At 37.6% G+C, this 18,325-nt stretch overlaps 1 protein-coding gene across 1 annotated transcript in view; it reads right to left on the reverse strand.

The window, feature by feature from the left end:
- The window catches only part of THEMIS (thymocyte selection associated), a 187,610-nt gene that overhangs the window by 127,727 nt on the left and 41,558 nt on the right, over positions 1–18,325 (reverse strand). The window contains exon 2 of the mRNA XM_034990585.1: positions 11,522–11,680. Coding sequence (XP_034846476.1) covers positions 11,522–11,680 — 159 coding nt within the window. The remainder of the gene's footprint in view (positions 1–11,521; positions 11,681–18,325) is intronic.

Raw genomic sequence — 18,325 nt, forward strand, 5'->3', positions numbered from 1 at the left:
AAATAAGCATATGAAAAGATGCTCAACATCAAATGTCATTAAGGAATTGAAAATTAAAACAATAATGAGATACCAGAGGTATATATGTATTAGACAAAATCCAAAACACTGACTACACAAAATACTGATGAGGATGTGGAACACCAGAAACTCCCAATCACTGCTGGTGGGAATGCAAAATGGCACAGCCATTTTGGAAGACAGTTTGGCAGTTTTTTTAAACTAAATATATTCTTACCATATGGTCTAGTAACTATGTTCCTTTGTACTTAGCCAAATGAGTTGCAAACACAACCACCTGCACATGAATGTTTATACTATCTTTATTTATAATTGCTAAAATGTAAAAGCAACCAAGTTCTTCTTCAGTAGGTGAATGGCTAAATGAACTGTGGCACATCCAGAAAATGAAATATTATTTAGCACTAAAAAGAAATGAACTACAAAGCCATAAAAAGACATTAGGATATTTTGATATCAGGAAAGCTGTAGCATATTTGGGGGCAGCTAGTATATGGAAAAATCTCTATCTTCTGCTTGATTTTGCTTTGAACCTAAATTGCTCTATAAAATGGAGTTTTAATTTTAAAAAAGGCAGGGAAGAGGATTAAAATGGTACACTAGAAAATACCGATTTAACAAAAACACCAAAAAGCCTAAGACATATGGAAACCAAATAGCAAGATGGTAGATGTAAATCCTACTTTATCAGTAATTACATTAAGTATAAGTGGATTAAACACTCCAATTGAAAAGCAGAAATTGGCAGAACAGATTAAAAACATCATGTTTGCTGCCCACAAAAGATATACTTTAAATTCAAAGACACAAATAGTCTGAAAGAAAAAGAACACAAGAAGATAGATCAGGGGTTAGGCAAGACAGTGGAGAGTAGGGGACCTCGTTTCATCTGGTCCCTTGAATTTAGCTGGATATCCATCAAACCATTCTGAACACCCATGAATTCAGCCTGAGATGTAAGAAAATATATTTGGAACTGTACAAATAGAAAAGCGACTGCTTTTTGCAAGATAGGAGGTGCAGAGTCGTGAATCTGTGTGGAGATATTGGAAGATAAATGGAGGGGGGAAGGGAGCCTCCATAAGCTGGCTACTGAAGAGTGATATAACACCGGAGTGCAAAATCGGAACCCTTAGAAATCTGCTCCAGTGAGAGACATCCCTTTCTGAAAAGGGCTCAGGGGATGAAAAGGGCAGAATTCTATGTGGGTCATTGTGGTCTCAGGATCCCAGGAGACACAGAATGAAAAGGGGTGCCTGAACCGATAGAGTGCCCAAGCAGTGGAGCAGAGAAAGTGGTTATGGTCAGCGAGCCCAGGAGGGGTCTCAGCTCGAGTTGCCATAAACGGCGAGCCAGGCCAGTCCGGTGACCGCTCTTTGCATGAGCACCATGAAAAGGACTGGAATGTGCAGGCCATTTGCCATCCCTTGGGAGGGGCGAAATGGTTGCACCCACGACCAGGCAACTGCTCTCAGAGCGGGGACGGCCCCTGGAAAGGACAGTGGAACAGCACCCAGCCGTGACTCAAGAGCAGCAGAGCAGGTTGCATGCATGAGCCCGCAACTACTCGCAGTCCCAAGGACACAAAGGGCAGTGGCACTCAGGGGTCCCTGGGACTCCCCTCAGGAGGACTGCAGTGGACTTGCACTACAAGAGTCTGTGGAGTTTGGCACACACTAAAGTGAAAACTGTTTGTCCCAGAGGGTTTACTGAATAGGTGGAATGAGGATCTTTCGCCTCTGGGCTGGAGATCTGGCACAGTCATTTTTGCTCTGATGCTCTGAAGAGGTGTGGAAAGCCTCCAGGGAACAAAAGTCACACAGACGACTAGCTTACACTGAGCCCAGACCCCTGACAAGGGGTGAGGCAGCTCTGCCCAGGGAAAGACATCTAAGAAACAGCACAGCAGGCCCCTCCCCGAGAAGACAGACTGGAAGAACAGGTGGACTACAACTTTATGGAACCCACAAGAATAAAACTGTAGCACCAGGAGAAAATAGTATATTGAGCTCCAGGTGTTCTCATTATGACTCATTTATCTTTCAGTCTAAAATTTTCCATTTCCTTTTTTTACCTTTTTCCCATTTTAACTAGATTCTTATTTTACCCAAGTTATGTTTTTAAGTCGCTTTTTAATGTTTATTTTTTGCATCTACATTTTATAGATACATGCTTCATTTTAGTCCTTTTTTCACTCTATTCAATTTTATATATATATATATATATATATTTTTTTTTTTTTTTTTTCAATTTTGGGATGTAGTGTCTTCTAACACACAGACCAAAATTCAATCAGGAACAAGAACAAGTGGATCACCCTGCTTTGTCCACCCTGCGAGATTATAGTCTCTCTTCCCTCACCCCTTTGTTTTGTTTTGGTTTGATTTGGTTTGGTTTGGTTTCATATGCTTTTCTGTGGTGGCTTCCGACCACTTTGGATTTGTCGAGGGTGTATTTTGCTTGGGTCATGGTTGATATTTTGGACTCCGCTCATTAGCTCACCCATCTGTCTCTGGGCAAAATGACTAGAAGAAGGAATTCACAACAAAAGAAAGAAGCAGAGGCAATGTTCTCTGCCACAGAGCTAATCAATATGGATATAGATAAGATATCAGAGATGGAATTCAGGATAGCAATTATAAAATTAATAGCTAGGCTTGAAAAAAGCATAAATGACAGTACAGAATCTCAAAGGGTGGAAATGAGATCTAATCAAGCTGAACTTGCTATGAAGAGATGCAGTCTAAATTGGATGCTCTAACAACTAGGGTAAATGAGGCAGAAGAAAGAATAAGTGACCTAGAAGACAGGCTGATGGAAAGGAAAGAAGTTGAAGAAAAGAGAGAAAGATAACTAATAGCCCATGAAGAAAGGCTTGAGAAATTAATGATGCCCTAAAATGAAACAATGTCAGAATTACTGGGTGCCCGAGGTGAGGAGAGAGAGAGGGCCAAAGGTATATTTAAGCAAATCATAGCTGAGAACTTTCCTAATCTGGGGAAGGAAACAAGCATTCATGTCCAAAAGGCAGAAAGGACTCCTCCCCAAATCGATAAAAATAGATCACACCCCTACATAGTGAAGCTTGCAAATCTTAGAGAAAAAGAAGCTATCCTGAGAGCAGCTAGGGAGAGGAGGTTCCTTATGTATGGAGGGAGGAACATCAGAATAACATCAGACCTATCCACAGAAACCTGGCAGGCCAGAAAGGGCTGGCAAGATATATTCAGGGTGCTAAATGAGAAGAACATGCAGCCAAGAATACTTTATCCAGCAAGGCTGTCATTCAGAATGGAAGGAGAGATAAAGAGCTTCCAGGACAGACAGAAACAGAAAGAATTTGTGAACACCAAGCCAGCCCTACAAGAAATATTAAGGGGGATACTGTAAGTGAAAAGAGACCCCAAGAGTAACACAGACCAGAAAGTAACAGAGACAATCTACAGAAACAGGGACTTTATAGGCAATACAATGGCACTAAATTCATCTTTCAATAGTTACTCTGAATGTAAATGGGCTAAATGCTCCAACCAAAAGATACAGGGTATCAGATTGGATAAAAAAGCAAGACCCGTGTCTACAAGAGACTCTATTTTAGACCTAAAGACACCTCTAGACTGAAAATGAGGGGTGGAGAACAATTTACCATGCTAATGGACCTCAAAAGAAAGCTGGGGTAGCAATCCTCATATCAGATAAATTAGATTTTATTTATTTATTTATTTTTTAAAGATTTTATTTATTTATTTGACACAGATAGAGCACAAGTAGGCAGCACGGCAGGCAGAGGTAGAGGGAGAAGCAGACTCCCTGTTGAGCTGGGAGCCCAATGTGGGACTCAATCCCAGGACCCTGGGATCATGACCTGAGCCGAAGGCAGATGCTTAACCTACTGAGCCACCCAGGCGCCTCGATAAATTAGATTTTAAACCAAAGACTGCAGTAAGAGATGTAGAGGGACACTATATAATACTTAAAGGGTCTATCCAGCAAGAAGATCTAACAATAGTAAATATTTATGCCCCCAACATAGGAGCAGCCAATTACATAAATCAGTTAATAACCAAAGTAAAGAAACAGATTGATAATAATACATTAGTACTAGGGGACTTTAACACCCCATTCACTGCAATGGACAGAGCATCTAAGCAGAAGATCAACAAAGAAACACAGGCTTTGAATGACACACTGGACCAGATGGACTTAACAGATATACAGAACATTCCATCTTAAAACAACAAAATACTCATTCTTCTCGAGTGCACATGGAACTTTCTCCAAAACAGATCACATACTGGGTCACAAATCAGGTCTCAACAGACACCAAAAGATTGAGATTATTCCCTGCATATTTTTAGACCACAATGCTTTGAAACTTGAACTCAATCACAAGAGGAAATTTGGAATGAACTCAAACACTTGGAGGTTAAATAGCATCATGCTAAACAATGAATGGGTCAACCAGGAAATTAAAGAACTTAAAAAATTCATGGAAACTAATGAGCATGAAAACACATTAGTTCAAAACCTCTGGGATACAGCAAAGGTGGTCCTAAGAGGGAAGTACAAAGCAGTACAAGCCTTTCTCAAAAAATTAGAAAAATCCCAAATACACAAGCTAACATCAAACCTAAGGGACCTGGAGAAAGAACAGCAAATAAAGCCTAAACCAATCAGGAGAAAAGAAATAATAAAAAAGATTAGAGCAGAAATTAATGAAATAGAAACCAAAAGAAGAATAGAACAGATCAACAAAACTAGAAGCTGGTTCTTTGAAAGAATTAATAAGATTGATAAACCTCTGGCCAGACTTATCCAAAAGAAAAGAGAAAGGACCCAAATTAATAAAATCATGAATGAAAGGGGAAAGATCATGACAAATACCAAGGAAATACAGACAATTTTAAGAACATATTATGAGCAACAATATGCCACAATAGGCAATCTGGAAGAAATGTATGCATTCCTGGAAACTTATAAACTACCAAGACTGAAACAGGAAGAGGCAGAAAATCTGAACAGACCCATAACCAGCAAGGAAATTGAAGTAGTAATCAAAACCTCCCCAAAAACAAGAGCCCAGGGCCAGATGGCTTCCCAGGGGAATTCTACCAAACACTTAAAGAAGAAATCATACCTATTCTACTGAAGCTGTTCCAAAAAATAGAAATGGAAGGAAAACTTCCAAACTCGTTCTATGAGGCCAGCCTTACATGGATCCCCAAACCAGACAAAGACCTCATCAAAAAGGAGAGTGACAAACTAATATCCCTGATGAACATGGATGCCAAAATACTCACCAAGATACTAGCCAATAGGATCCAACAGTACATTAAAAGGATTATTTACCATAACCAAGTGGGATTTATTCCTGGGATTCAAGGGTGGTTCAACATTCTCAAATCAATCAGTGTGATAGATCACGTTAATAAGAAACAAGAACCATATGATCCTCTCAATTGATGTAGAAAAAGCATTTGACAAAATACAGCATCCTTTCTAGATTAAAATTCTTCAAAGTATAGGGATAGAAGGAACATGCCACAATATCATAAAAGCCATCTACAAAAAGCCCACAGCATCATTCTCAATGGGGAAAAACTGAGAGCTTTCCCTTAAGGTCAGGAACATGACAGGGATGCCCATTCTCACCACTTTTGTTCAACATAGTACTGGAAGTCCTAGCCTCAGCAATCAGACAACAAAAAGAAATAAAAGGCATTCAAATTGGCAAAGAAGAAGTCAAACTCTCTCTCTCAGCAGATGACATGATACTTTATGTGGAAAACCCAAAAGACTCCACCCCAAAATTGCTAGAACTCATACAGGAATTCAACAATGTGGCAGGATACAAATTCAATGCACAGAAATCAGTTACATTTCTATACACTAACAATGAAGTGACTGAAGAAAGAGAAATTAAGGAATCAATCCCATTTACAATTGCACCAAAAACCGTAAGATACCTAGGAATAAACCTAACCAAAGAGAAAGGATCTGTACTCTAGAAACTAGGGAACACTTATGAAAGAAATTGAGGAAGACACAAAGAAGTGGAAAAACATTCCATGCTTATGGATTGGAAGAATAAACATTGATACAATGCCTGAACTGCCCAGAGCAATCTACACATTCAATGCAATCCCTATCAAAATACCATCGACATTTTTCATAGAGCGGGAACAAACAATCCTAAAATTTGTATGAAACCAGAAAAGACCCCAAATAGCCAAAGGAATGTTGGAAAAGAAAACCAAAGCTGGGGGCATCACAATGCCTGACTTCAAGCTATATTACAAAGCTGTGATCATCAAGACAGCATAGTACTGGCACAAAAACAAACAAATAGATCAATGGAACAGAACAGAGAGACCAAAAATGCACCCTCAATTCTATGGTCAACTAATCTTTGACAAAGCAGGAAAGAATATCCAATGGCAAAAAGACAGTCTCTTCAATAAATGGTGCTGGGAAAATTGGACAGCTACATGCCAAAGAATGAAACTGGACCATTCTCTTATACCATACACAAAGATAAACTCAAAATGGATGAAAGACCTAAATGTGAGACAGGAATCTATCAAAATCCTAGAGGAACAGGCAGTAACCTCTTCAACCTAGGCCACAGCAACTTCTTGCAAGACACATTTCTAAAGGCAAGGGAAACAAAAGCATAAATGAACTATTGGGACTTCATCAAGATAAAAAGCTTCTGCACAGCAAAGAAAACAGTCAACAAAACTAAAAGACAACCTACAGAATAGGAGAAGATATTTGCAAATGACATAACAGATAAAGGCCTGGTATCCAAGATCTATAAAGAACTTAGATTCAGTACCCAAAAAAACACAAATAATCCAGTCACAAAATGGGAAGACATGAACAGTCATTTCTCCAAAGAAGACATACAAATGGCCAACAGACATATGAAAAAATTCTCCATATCACTTGCCATCAAGAAAATACAAATCAAAAGCCCAATGAGATACCACCTCACACCAGTCAGAATGGCTAAAATGAACAAGTCAGGAAACAACAAATGTTGTCAAGGATGCAGAGAAAGGGGAAGGTTGCAGAGAAAGGGGAACCCTCTTACACTTCTGGTGGGAATGCCAGCTGGTATAGCCACTCTGGAAAACAGTATGGAGGTTCCTCAAGAAGTTAAAAATAGAACTACCCTATGACCCAGCAATTGCACTAGTGGGTATTTACCCCAAAGATACAGACGCAGTAAAATGAAGGGGCACCTACACCCCTATGTTCATAGCAGCTATGTCGACGATAGCCAAATTGTGGAAGGAACTGAGATGCCCTTCAACAGATGAATGGATAAAGAAATTGTGGTTCAGATATATAATGGAATATTACTCAGCCATCAGAAAGGATGAATACCTACCATCAACATCAACATGGATGGAACTGGAGGGTATTATGTAAGTGAAATAAGTCAATCAGAGAAAGACAATTATCATATTGATTCATTCATATGTGGGATATAAGGAATAGCACAGAGGATCGTAGGGGGAGGGGGGGAAACTGAAGGGAAGAAATCAGAGAGGGAGACAAACCATGAGAGATTCCTGACTCTGGGAAACGAAGTGAGGGTTGTGGAAAGGGAGGTGGGTGGGGGGATGGGGTAGCTTGGTGATGCGCATTAAGGAGGACATGTGATGTGATGAACACTGGGTGTTATATGCAATTAATGAATCATTGAACACTACATCAAAAACTAATGATGTATTATATGTTGGCTAATTGGATTTAAATTAAAAAAAGACAGATCATGCAAATAGTAACCAAAAGAAAAGTGTAGCAACTACACTAATATCAGACAAAATAAAGCTCAAAACAAAAATTTTCCTAGAGACAAAGAATGGGGCACCTCATCAAGAAGAGATAACAATTATAAGCACATATACACTTAATATCATAACCCCAGAATACATGAAGCAAAAGTTGACAGTAATAGTTGGAACTTTCAATAATGGATAGATCTAGACAGAAGATTCTCAGGGAACTGGAAGACTTGAACAATACTATAAACCAACAGACGTGTAGAACACTACACCAAACAACAGCAGAATACTCATTCTTCTCAAGTGCACATGAAATATTCTCCAGGATAGGCCATGCGTTAAGCCATAAAAAAAGTCTGAAAAAATTTAAGAGAATTGAAACCATATAAAGTATGTCTTCTGACCTCAACAAAATGCAATTAGAATCAGTAACAAAAGAAAATTTCATAAATTCCCAAAAAAGAAAGGATGTTAAATAGAGTTTAAAAAAAGAGATGTTTCTGTTCAAATTAATAAAAAAATGTTAATGGCCTTAATTTCTCTTTCTCCCTAGTGCTGAGGTAGAAGAATTACTTCTATATCTGGGATCCTCTTTGAAAGAAAGTATTCTGTAATCATCACCTATCACTTTTCCCCTCCACTTTAGCCCTGATCTTTACATTAAAACTAATTTTGTAAATAAATTTTTCTAACTGTTGCTCAATTGATACAAGCTGATCATGTCAACTGAAAACTCAAAAAATTCTAAATAGCAACTCCCCAAATTAAACTGCTAGTCAAAAGCTAAGTGGGAAACTGGCTTTGCAAATTTTGGATTTGCCAATCTCCATAATCATGTGAGCTAATTCCCCTATAGTAAATATATAATATAATATAATATAATATAATATAATATAATATAATATAATATAATATATAATATATATAATATAATATAATATAAATAATATAATACAAATTCCCAAAAAAGCTAAGTGTTTTCACTACTCTCATAAGAAACACTCCTTCTACTAGAAGATTCTAGTCATTTTAACTTAATAAATATTTATTATTTACATCTTCTCCTAAACACTGTGGGGATTATAACAGTAAATGAGATTCAGATTCTGTTGTCAGCAATGTTGTAAGCTGTTAAGCAGTTGGTCCTCTAAGACAAGCACACAAATAACCTCAATTACATTCAAAATGTGATAAATGCAATGATTAGGGCATGAAAGAGTATAGTTATTCAAAAAGGGAATTGTTACATTCAATTAGAATACTCAAGGAAAGCTTCTCATAAAACAATGGTTTGCAACCTTGACTGCTCATTAGTATCACCCTGGTCACTTTAAGATACTTTGGTAACCAGACTTTATTCCAGACTAAATAAATCAAAATATCTCAGGCAATTGGCCCGAGCATCAGGATATTTTAAACCTCCCTAGGTGATTTCCAGTGTGCAGCCAAGTTTGAGAACCATTGCTATAGAGGATGGGGGTAAGGAAGGAGTAAACAGAACTGAAAAATAGGTAAGATTCCAGTTGAAAGGAAGAAGATACTGGAAAACTTGGAAGAATCCTCTTCTCACATAGCTAATTTATTTTCATTCTCCAAATCTGAGCTCAGGTATAACATTCTTTCAAAAGCTTTGAAAAACTTGACTCCACTTGATAATAATGGTATAAAACCTGACACTTTTTATAGTCCTTGCTATACGAAGTACCATTGTGAACACTTTAAACATATTTCAATATTCACTCCTCCCCAAAACACTAGAAGATAGATAGTATTATTATTCCCATTTTACATGAGAGGAGAGTAAGTAAATTGGCAAGGTTATACAACTAAGAAGTGGCAGAGTTGGAATTCAAATATATATAATGACTCCAAAATCCATGTTCTGAAACATGACCAACTAGAGTTAGATATTCCTTATCAAGACTCTCATGGAACCCATGCATATCTCTTCTTCTCCTTCTCCTTCTTTTCTTCTTTCCTCCTCCCCCCCCCCCTCCTCCTTCTTTTTTTTTTTTTTTTTGGAACCCATGGATATTTCAATTGCACCACAAATCACATCATATTGTAAATGTTTACTAGATTTTTCTCTTCCACTAATCATTTATTCACTCATTTCACTCATTCATCCATTCAGTAAATGACTACTGAAAAAGTGCTTGGAACTAGATATAAAGTCATATATGTCATACTTTATTTGTCAAAAAGTTTTAGTCTAGAGGAGGTCAGCAAACTACAGTTCACAGGCCAAATTCTGCTGGCCACCTATTTTTGTAAATACATTTTTACTGAACCACAGCCATGTCCATTAGTTTATGTATCATCTACAGCTTCCTTCATGTTACAGCATCAGATTGGAATGGTTGTGACAGAGATCATCTGGTAGCAAGATCTAAAATATTTACCATCTGTTTCTTTATAAAAAACATTTGCCAACACCTGGTCTGGAGAATAAGACAAATAAGAAAATCATTAATGACTACCCAATGCTATTGGTGAACAAGATATATGGAAACATAAAAGAGAGATACCCAGAGTAGGTTAGAGCATCAGCAAAAGTATTCCAGAAGATATGATATTTGAGCTAATTTGGGAAGGGTGAGTAGAATTAACTAGAAAAAGAAGAGCAACCAGATGTGTCAGTAGGATCCTACTGGGAAGTTTAGCAATGATCCAGGGAGCAAGATTCTACTTACAATAGGAATAAAGAGAGTAAATATGTTTAAGAGATATTAGTCCTACATAACTTTGTAAAGTATTTTTGATTCCTTCATTCTCACTAGAATAGCAAGTAATGCATACAGTTAGAACTCATTAAGTATTTGTTAACAGAAAATATTAAGTACTAAGTGAAGGATATTTATTAAAAAGGGGAAAAATAATTTGCCTTTTATTAGTCCTTAAAAAGCACTGATGTGAAGAAAAATGAACACTCATGCACTACTGGTGGGAATGCAAATTGGTGCAATCACTGTGGAAAACAGTATGGAGTTTCCTCAAAAAATTAAAAATAGAATTTCCATATAATCCAGTAATTCCACTACTGGATATTTATCGAAAGAATACAAAAATACTAATTAAAAAAGATACATGCACCCCTATGTTTACCGGAGCATTATTCACAATAGCCAAACTATGGAACTATGGAATCAGCCCAAGTGTCCACTGATAGATGAGTGGATAAAGAAGATGTGGTGTATACATATGTGGTGTATATATACTGGAATATTATTCAGCCATAAAAAAGATGAAATCTTACCATTTGCACATGGAAGGATCTAGAAAGTATAATGCTAAGTGAAATAAGTCAGTCAAAGAAAGACAAATATCATATGATTTCACTCATATGTGGAATTTAAAAACAAAACAAATGAAACAAAGAAAAAAGAGACAAACCAAAAACAGACTCTTAACTATAGAGAATAAACTGATAGTTACCAGAGGGGAGGTAGAGGTGGGGGGATGGGTGAAACAGGAGAAGGGGATTAAGAGTATACTTATCAAGATAAGCACTGAGTAATGTATGGAACTGCTGAATCACTATATTGTACACCTGAAACCTAACACTGCATATAAAAAAATAAAAAAGAATTCTAATTTTTTCACCCACTACCCTAGAGTGAAAAAAAGCTACCACTTGTTTTCAATTGTATAGATGTATATTAACAATAGTTTTATAAATGTGAAATGGTTACAAAATACTATACCTGGAAAATTCATAGGCAGCTCAAATGGTTGTAAAGACTCACAACCCTCAGTATGCTCACAAATTTCAGCTATGATCTTCTTAATTTTGAGACCAGTAATTTTAATCACTTCTCCTGTTGACAAACAGCATTCATTTCCAAACATTTCATAAATGGAACCTAAAAAAAAGGAAGAGTTAAAACAGCCTTTAAAAAAAGAATTAGGGGTGCCTGAGTGGCTCAGATGGTTAAGCGTCTGCCTTCAGCTCGGGTCATGATCCCAGGGTCCTGGGATGGGGTCCCACATCGGGCTCCCTGCTCCTTGGGAGCCTGCCTCTCCCTCTACCTCTCTCTCTCTCTCTCTCTCTCTCATGAATAAATAAATAAAATCTTTAAAAATAAATAAATAAATAAATAAATAAAAATAAATTAAAAAGAATTAAATAAGGAAGAACAAAGTAGGAGTTGAAAGCTTCATATATTGTTTTTATTCAGTTCCTCTCCTAGCTACCTACTAAACAGGAATTTAATCAAGCTTGGTAAAATGTACAGCTTGTACCAAGAAAAATATTAGATTTTCACTTCATCCACTGGGCAAAGTATAAACAACCTTATTTTTATTATTGTAAAGTAGATTCATGGTTTCCTCAGCACCTTTAGCTCATCATTCCAAGGTCAAACCACAAACATGCCTTCCATTGCTGGGATTTATGATCTATTTTTGCTGGGTCACAGAATTAGGCTCATATGAGTCAACAATGATCTAAGTTTGTATTGCAAACAAGGTTGTAATGCAATCCAAGACTCAAAGACAGAGTCTATACACCAGGGCCTTATATTAAGAGCATCTTATCTATTTATTAAACCCCTTTCTCTTCATCATCATGAATATAAGACTTTCTGTCCATTGTATCTCTTGATTTTTGACAAGCTGGAAAGACCTCTTGGTATCTTTATGGCAATAGGGGGCAGACCAGCCCAGATAAACTGAAAAGCTTCATTTTAGTTTAGAATTTCAGTCTCTTTCCTAACAAACCTCTTATCATAGATACTAAAGCTAAGCTTTTCATCCATTTATTTTCTTTTTCTATCTCCTGATGGAAGAAGAGTGTGCACTGAAATAACCAGAAAATGAGCAACAGAAAAGAGAGGCAAAAATTCTGGATAATCTACCCCAAGTAAAAAGGGAACAACCCAAACATTGCATCTCTAAGACATTATTACTTTACAACTGAACAGTAAATGAAAGGTTGACGTAAAAAAAATATTATAGAACTGTGGGGATTTAAACATATCAATTTTTCCCTACCTCCAATATGAGTTATATCCTCTATCCCACATTAAAATGTGAACAATATAAGTATGAGATTTCAGGTTGGTTTGCTTTCCGAATTCTTCTCTACTGAACCCCCTCCTCATAGAATCTTACCTGATATACAGCACCTAAAACATTTTTGTAGCATAAATGGTTATCATAAAAGTTATTAAGCCGGGCATCCAATCTAACATTAAACAACTCCATGATTATATCAGAGTGTCAACAGGGAACAGGGGGCACACTCAAATTAGAATAATTTAAGGAGATTTTAACAAAGGGGCAATTTACACAGAGGCACAGCCAGTTCTAGGTAACACAGGAAAATAAATATCCTGACCTCACTCTTCTCCTTCCATTTGATCCTCTGCCAGGGTACGTCCCTTCCTTTGGCCAAATTCAGCCAGAAGCCAGAGGACAAGGAAGCTACTGATGCCACCACAGAAGTCAGCCTCCAAGGTAGAGAGTGGAAATGGAAGTCCAGCACACCTTTCTTACTGCCCATTATTGAATAAGGACTATTTTTGCAAATATGCTAGTATATTTGCTCCTCAAGTTCTGAGTATATACTTCCATAACTCCCTCCTCTTCTAATGCTATTCCCTTAACTATGTATGTGTTCATACCTCTCATTAACTCCCATACATAGTGTTGTCAGCTATCTCAAATCTTTTGCGGAACAACTGGGATATTAAAGACACAGTAATAAATCTATAGTGACATTTTCCAATCCAGTGAACTTCGAACAGTTATTTTCTATGATCCTCATTTGGCAATTAATCACATACTAACATTTTATATCTTCAGTATTATCTCATCCTGTACTTAACTTTTTATGACTTTAGTTATTACTCCCAATTCAAACTTCATGAAAGAAAATACTGCATTATATTATTGCATAACTACAACACATCAACTGCCGTTCCTCATTCATTCCACAAACTTTAATGGAAACCTACTATGTGTCAGGCATTGTGATTGGCAGTAGGTAACAGAGATAAAATACATAATCTCTTCCTCCCATGAAATGTTGTCTTGAAGCAAGCAGACAAGTCAGCCGACACTACAAATAAATTATGAGAAAGTTATAACATAAGAAATACAGGGCATTGTGAGAGAATACTGGAAGCATTTAATTAAACAATTACAATGTAAAGAGATTAGGGAAGGATTCCTGGAGGAGACCACGACTGAGCTGAGGGTTTTTTTTTTTTTTAAGATTTATTTATTTGAGAAAGAGAGAGAACATGGGGGGTGGTGGGAATAGGCAGAGGGAGAGGGAGAGAGAATCTCAAGTAGACTATGTGCCGAGCATGGAATCTGCCACGGGGCTTGATTCCACAACCCTGAGATCACAACCTGAGCTGAAACCAAGAATGAGACACTTAACCGACTATGCCACCCAGATGCCCCTAGCTGAGCTGAGTTTTAAAGGAAGCAACACAAGATGTTGGGACAGGCAGAGGAAACAGCATTTGAAAAGGTACCGAGATGTGAAAGAGCTTGACACATTCTGGAAACTTCAAGTAGTTTGTTATGTCTCAAATGTAAAGTAAGAACGGGGTAAGAAAGGAGACTAGGGAAAAAAAAGTCCAGATCACGCAGCATTTTTATGAGATTACCAATAAACAAAAAGGTCAAAATCTGAAAGTCTAAATTTTCAGTTATTATGGTTCAGGAACTAATACCAATTTAATAACAGGTCATATGTATCTAGGTGCTTGCTATCCAAAGTGTGGTCTACTGTATCACCTGGGAGCTTGTTAGAATCTTGTTAGAACCAGACCCCAGACCTGTTGAATCAGAACCTGCATTTTTTTTTAATTTAATTTTATTATGTTATGTTAGTCACCATACAATACATCATTAGTGTTTTCTTATTATTGTATTGTTATGTTAATCACCATACATTACATCATTAGTTTTTGATGTAGTGATCCATGATTCATTGTTTGCATATAACACCCAGTGCTCCATGCAGTACGTGCCCTCCTTAATATCCATCACCGGGCTAACCCATCCCCCCACCCCCTCCCCTCTAAAACCCTGTTTGTTTCTCGGAGTCCATCGTCTCTCATGATTCATCTCACCCTCCGATGTCCCCCCCTCCATTTTTCCCTTCCTTCTCTTAATGTCCTCCATGCTATTCCTTATGTTCCACAAGTGAAACCATATGATAATTGACTTCCTCTGCTTGACTTATTTCACTTAGCATAATCTCCTCCAGTCCCATCCATGTTGATGTAAAAGTTGGGTATTCATTCTTTCTGATGGCTGAGTAATATTCCATTGTATATATGGACCACATCTTCTTTATCCACTCACCTGATGAAGGGCATCTCGGCTCTTTCTACAGTTTGGCTATTGTGGACATTGCTGCTATGAACATTGGGGTGCATACGGCCCTTCTTTTCACTACATCTGTGTTTTGGGGTAAATACCCAGTAGTGCAATTGCTGGGTCATAGCGTAGTTCTAGTTTTAATTTTTTGAGGAACCTCCACACTGTTTTCCAAAGTGGCTGTACTGGGGCACCTGGGTGGCATAGTCGGTTGGTTAAGCGACTGCCTTCGGCTCAGGTCATGATCCTGGAGTCCCGGGATCGAGTCCCGCATCGGGCTCCCTGCTCGGCGGGGAGTCTGCTTCTCCCTCTGACCCTCCTCCCTCTCATGCTCTCTCTCATTGTCTCTCTCGCAAATAAATAAATAAAATCTTAAAAAAATTAAAAAAATTAAAAAATAAAAAACAAAGTGGCTGTACCAACTTGCATTCCCACCAACAGTGTAAGAGGGTTCCCCTTTCACCACAACCTCTCCAACATTTGTTGTTTCTTCCCTTGTCAATTTTTTCCATTCTAACTGGTAAGAGGTGGTATCTCAATATGGTTTTGATTTGAATTTCCCTCATGGCTAATGACGATCTGTCTGTTAGCCATTTGTATGTCTTCTTTTGAGAAGTGTCTGTTCATGTCTTCTGCCCATTTTTTGACTTGATTATTTGGTTTTTGGGTGTTGAACCTGCATTTTTAATGAGATCTCCAGATGATACATAAATACGTTAACATTTGGAAAGCAGTGATCTGGGCTACAAATGTGTAACTGGAAAAGTCTCTGTCCTGAGACTGTTGCAAAACTAACCAGAAAAGGAAGGACATGCCATACAAAAGCATTCAGTGTCACTGAGGTGGAAGATGTTTTAAGTGGGGACAGGGAAAAAGAAAGATTTTAAGTAGGGAAGAGACATGGTAAAATTTTTCTTTGTCACATGAAAGAGAGTATTAGCTGAAGTCCATTGGGCTTAATTTCAATGCAATGAGTGTCTAATTGTAGGTGTAATGTATATCAAACTGCCTGACTTGGAATGCCATCTTTCTCTCAAAGGTTCCACTGGAATTCAAAATTAAAAGATGAATTTAGGGGCGCCTGGGTGGCTCAGTTGGTTAGGCGACTGCCTTCGGCTCAGGTCATGATCCTGGAGTCCCTGGATCGAGTCCCGCATCGGGCTCTCTGCTCGGCAGGGAGCCTGCTTCTGCCTCTGACCCTCCCCCCTCTCATGTGCTCTCTCTCTCTCATTCTCTCTGTCTCAAATAAATAAAAATTAAAAAAAAAAAAAGATGAATTTATGTGAGATTACATATCAATTTACAGGAATAGAGGCCAGAGAATTCTATGAAGAGAAAACTCTGTTTTAGTTACCATACAAGCTTTTGACTTTTCAGGTCCCTTTCCAAGAATCTCTCCTTATGTGGGGGGGGGGGGGGGGGAGTCACTTCTTTCAGTCATATAAGGAAAAGAACCTCATGCAAATACTAATCTTTTACATTTATCTTTAATTATTTGTGACTTTCAATTTCCTCTACCCAAGAATGGTGTTAATTCATTTTTAATAAAGAAAGTGGCTGCTGATACACAACACTAGAAAGTTTTGTCCATGAAAGGAGACAAGAACATACAGCAACTTCAAATCCCTGAAACTTGAAGGGTTCCTATCCTTTGTTATCACCAATATAATGTCTCCTACAATATTTTTCTTCAGTGAAAATATAAAATGGTTAATTTTTAAAATAGCCAACTTTCATAATCTCAGAACAAGCAAATGTAACGTATGTAATTGCCTTTTAAAAATTTGCTGAGATATGCCTGAACCACATGTTTATGTATAATACGGATGTAGACATTAAAATAGTTTTCACTTCATTTTAACCATGACATGTATTTGGAATATGCAAATCTCAAATCTATTAAATCTTTATAGACTGATTCTTTCCAAGTCAGAGCATATGTATTCAGGATAATGCCAAACATCAGAGAAATCTGGAACAAAGCAGGCTGTTTTCAGTGATCAAACATTGCCCCTGAAGGCTGTAATGAAAGAGCCATGTGCCTTTGAAATCACCTTTCCTGTAATGCTACTTTGCTCAATAAAAACGACACATTAATATCCTTTTATGAGCTCATCTGTTATTTGACAATCCATACAAGCAAAGCTATGATCACATTGGAACAGCCAAAACAGTTGGTTCAATAGATTTTATTCCACTTCCTATAGAAAGTTAAAAACTTACCTTGTTTAGAGGCTATTTTTCCCTTTACTCAAGATGTACCCATTCCTGGGCGCCTGGGTGGCTCAGTTGGTTGAGCGACTGCCTTCGGCTCAGGCCATGAGCCTGGAGTCCCAGGATCAAGTCCCACATCGGGCTCCCTGCTCAGCAGGGGGTCTGCTTCTCCTTCTGACCCTCTTCCCTCTCGTGCTCTCTGTCTCTCATTCTCTCTCTCTCAAATAAATAAATAAAATCTTTAAAAAAAAAAAAAGATGTACCCATTCCTTCTATTCCCCACTTCCTGACCCTGCCCTACCAGGCCACTCACTCACCCTCACTTTTCAAAGTTCAACCAATCCTGAAGATTCAGCTCATACCCATCATCTTCAAAGTCTTTCTTGATTCCTACATCTAGGTGAGAATTAATTCTCTCCTCTGCGCTCTAAAGCAGTTTGCATATTATCTCCATTATAACCCCTATGTGATTATTATCACAGCCTGCTACTGGGATATAATTTTCTACCCATTGATATTACGTATAACAGAATTTATCATAAGCTCCTAGAGATATCTCTTAACTATATTTATACCCATCCTCACATAACACACTACCAGTAATACAGTTTTTGACACTTAGTAGATCCTTAGTGAATGCTGAATTATATATACTTTAGCTTTACTGTAAAATAACAATAAATTATTGTGAATGTAGTAGAAAGCATGTCAACCAAAGCTATGGCATGGGTTACGTTTTCATTTGGTATGTTTAATAGCAAATGTATAAGCATATATGAGATTAGCTAGACAAGGCATATTAGAATGGATAATTCTATAATACGAATCTCTTACTTATTAAGTTTCACCCCATTTTACCATTAGGTTTACCATTTTTATATTGCTAAACTTGAGGGTGGTGCTCATGAAATAATCTGAGATAGGTTTAGAAGAGTTAAGAAATTACATGTGCAAAG

The sequence above is a fragment of the Mirounga leonina genome, unplaced genomic scaffold, assembly GCF_011800145.1.
Source record: "Mirounga leonina isolate KUSES-001 unplaced genomic scaffold, KU_Mleo_1.0 Mir_53, whole genome shotgun sequence".
Lineage (NCBI taxonomy): Eukaryota > Metazoa > Chordata > Mammalia > Carnivora > Phocidae > Mirounga > Mirounga leonina.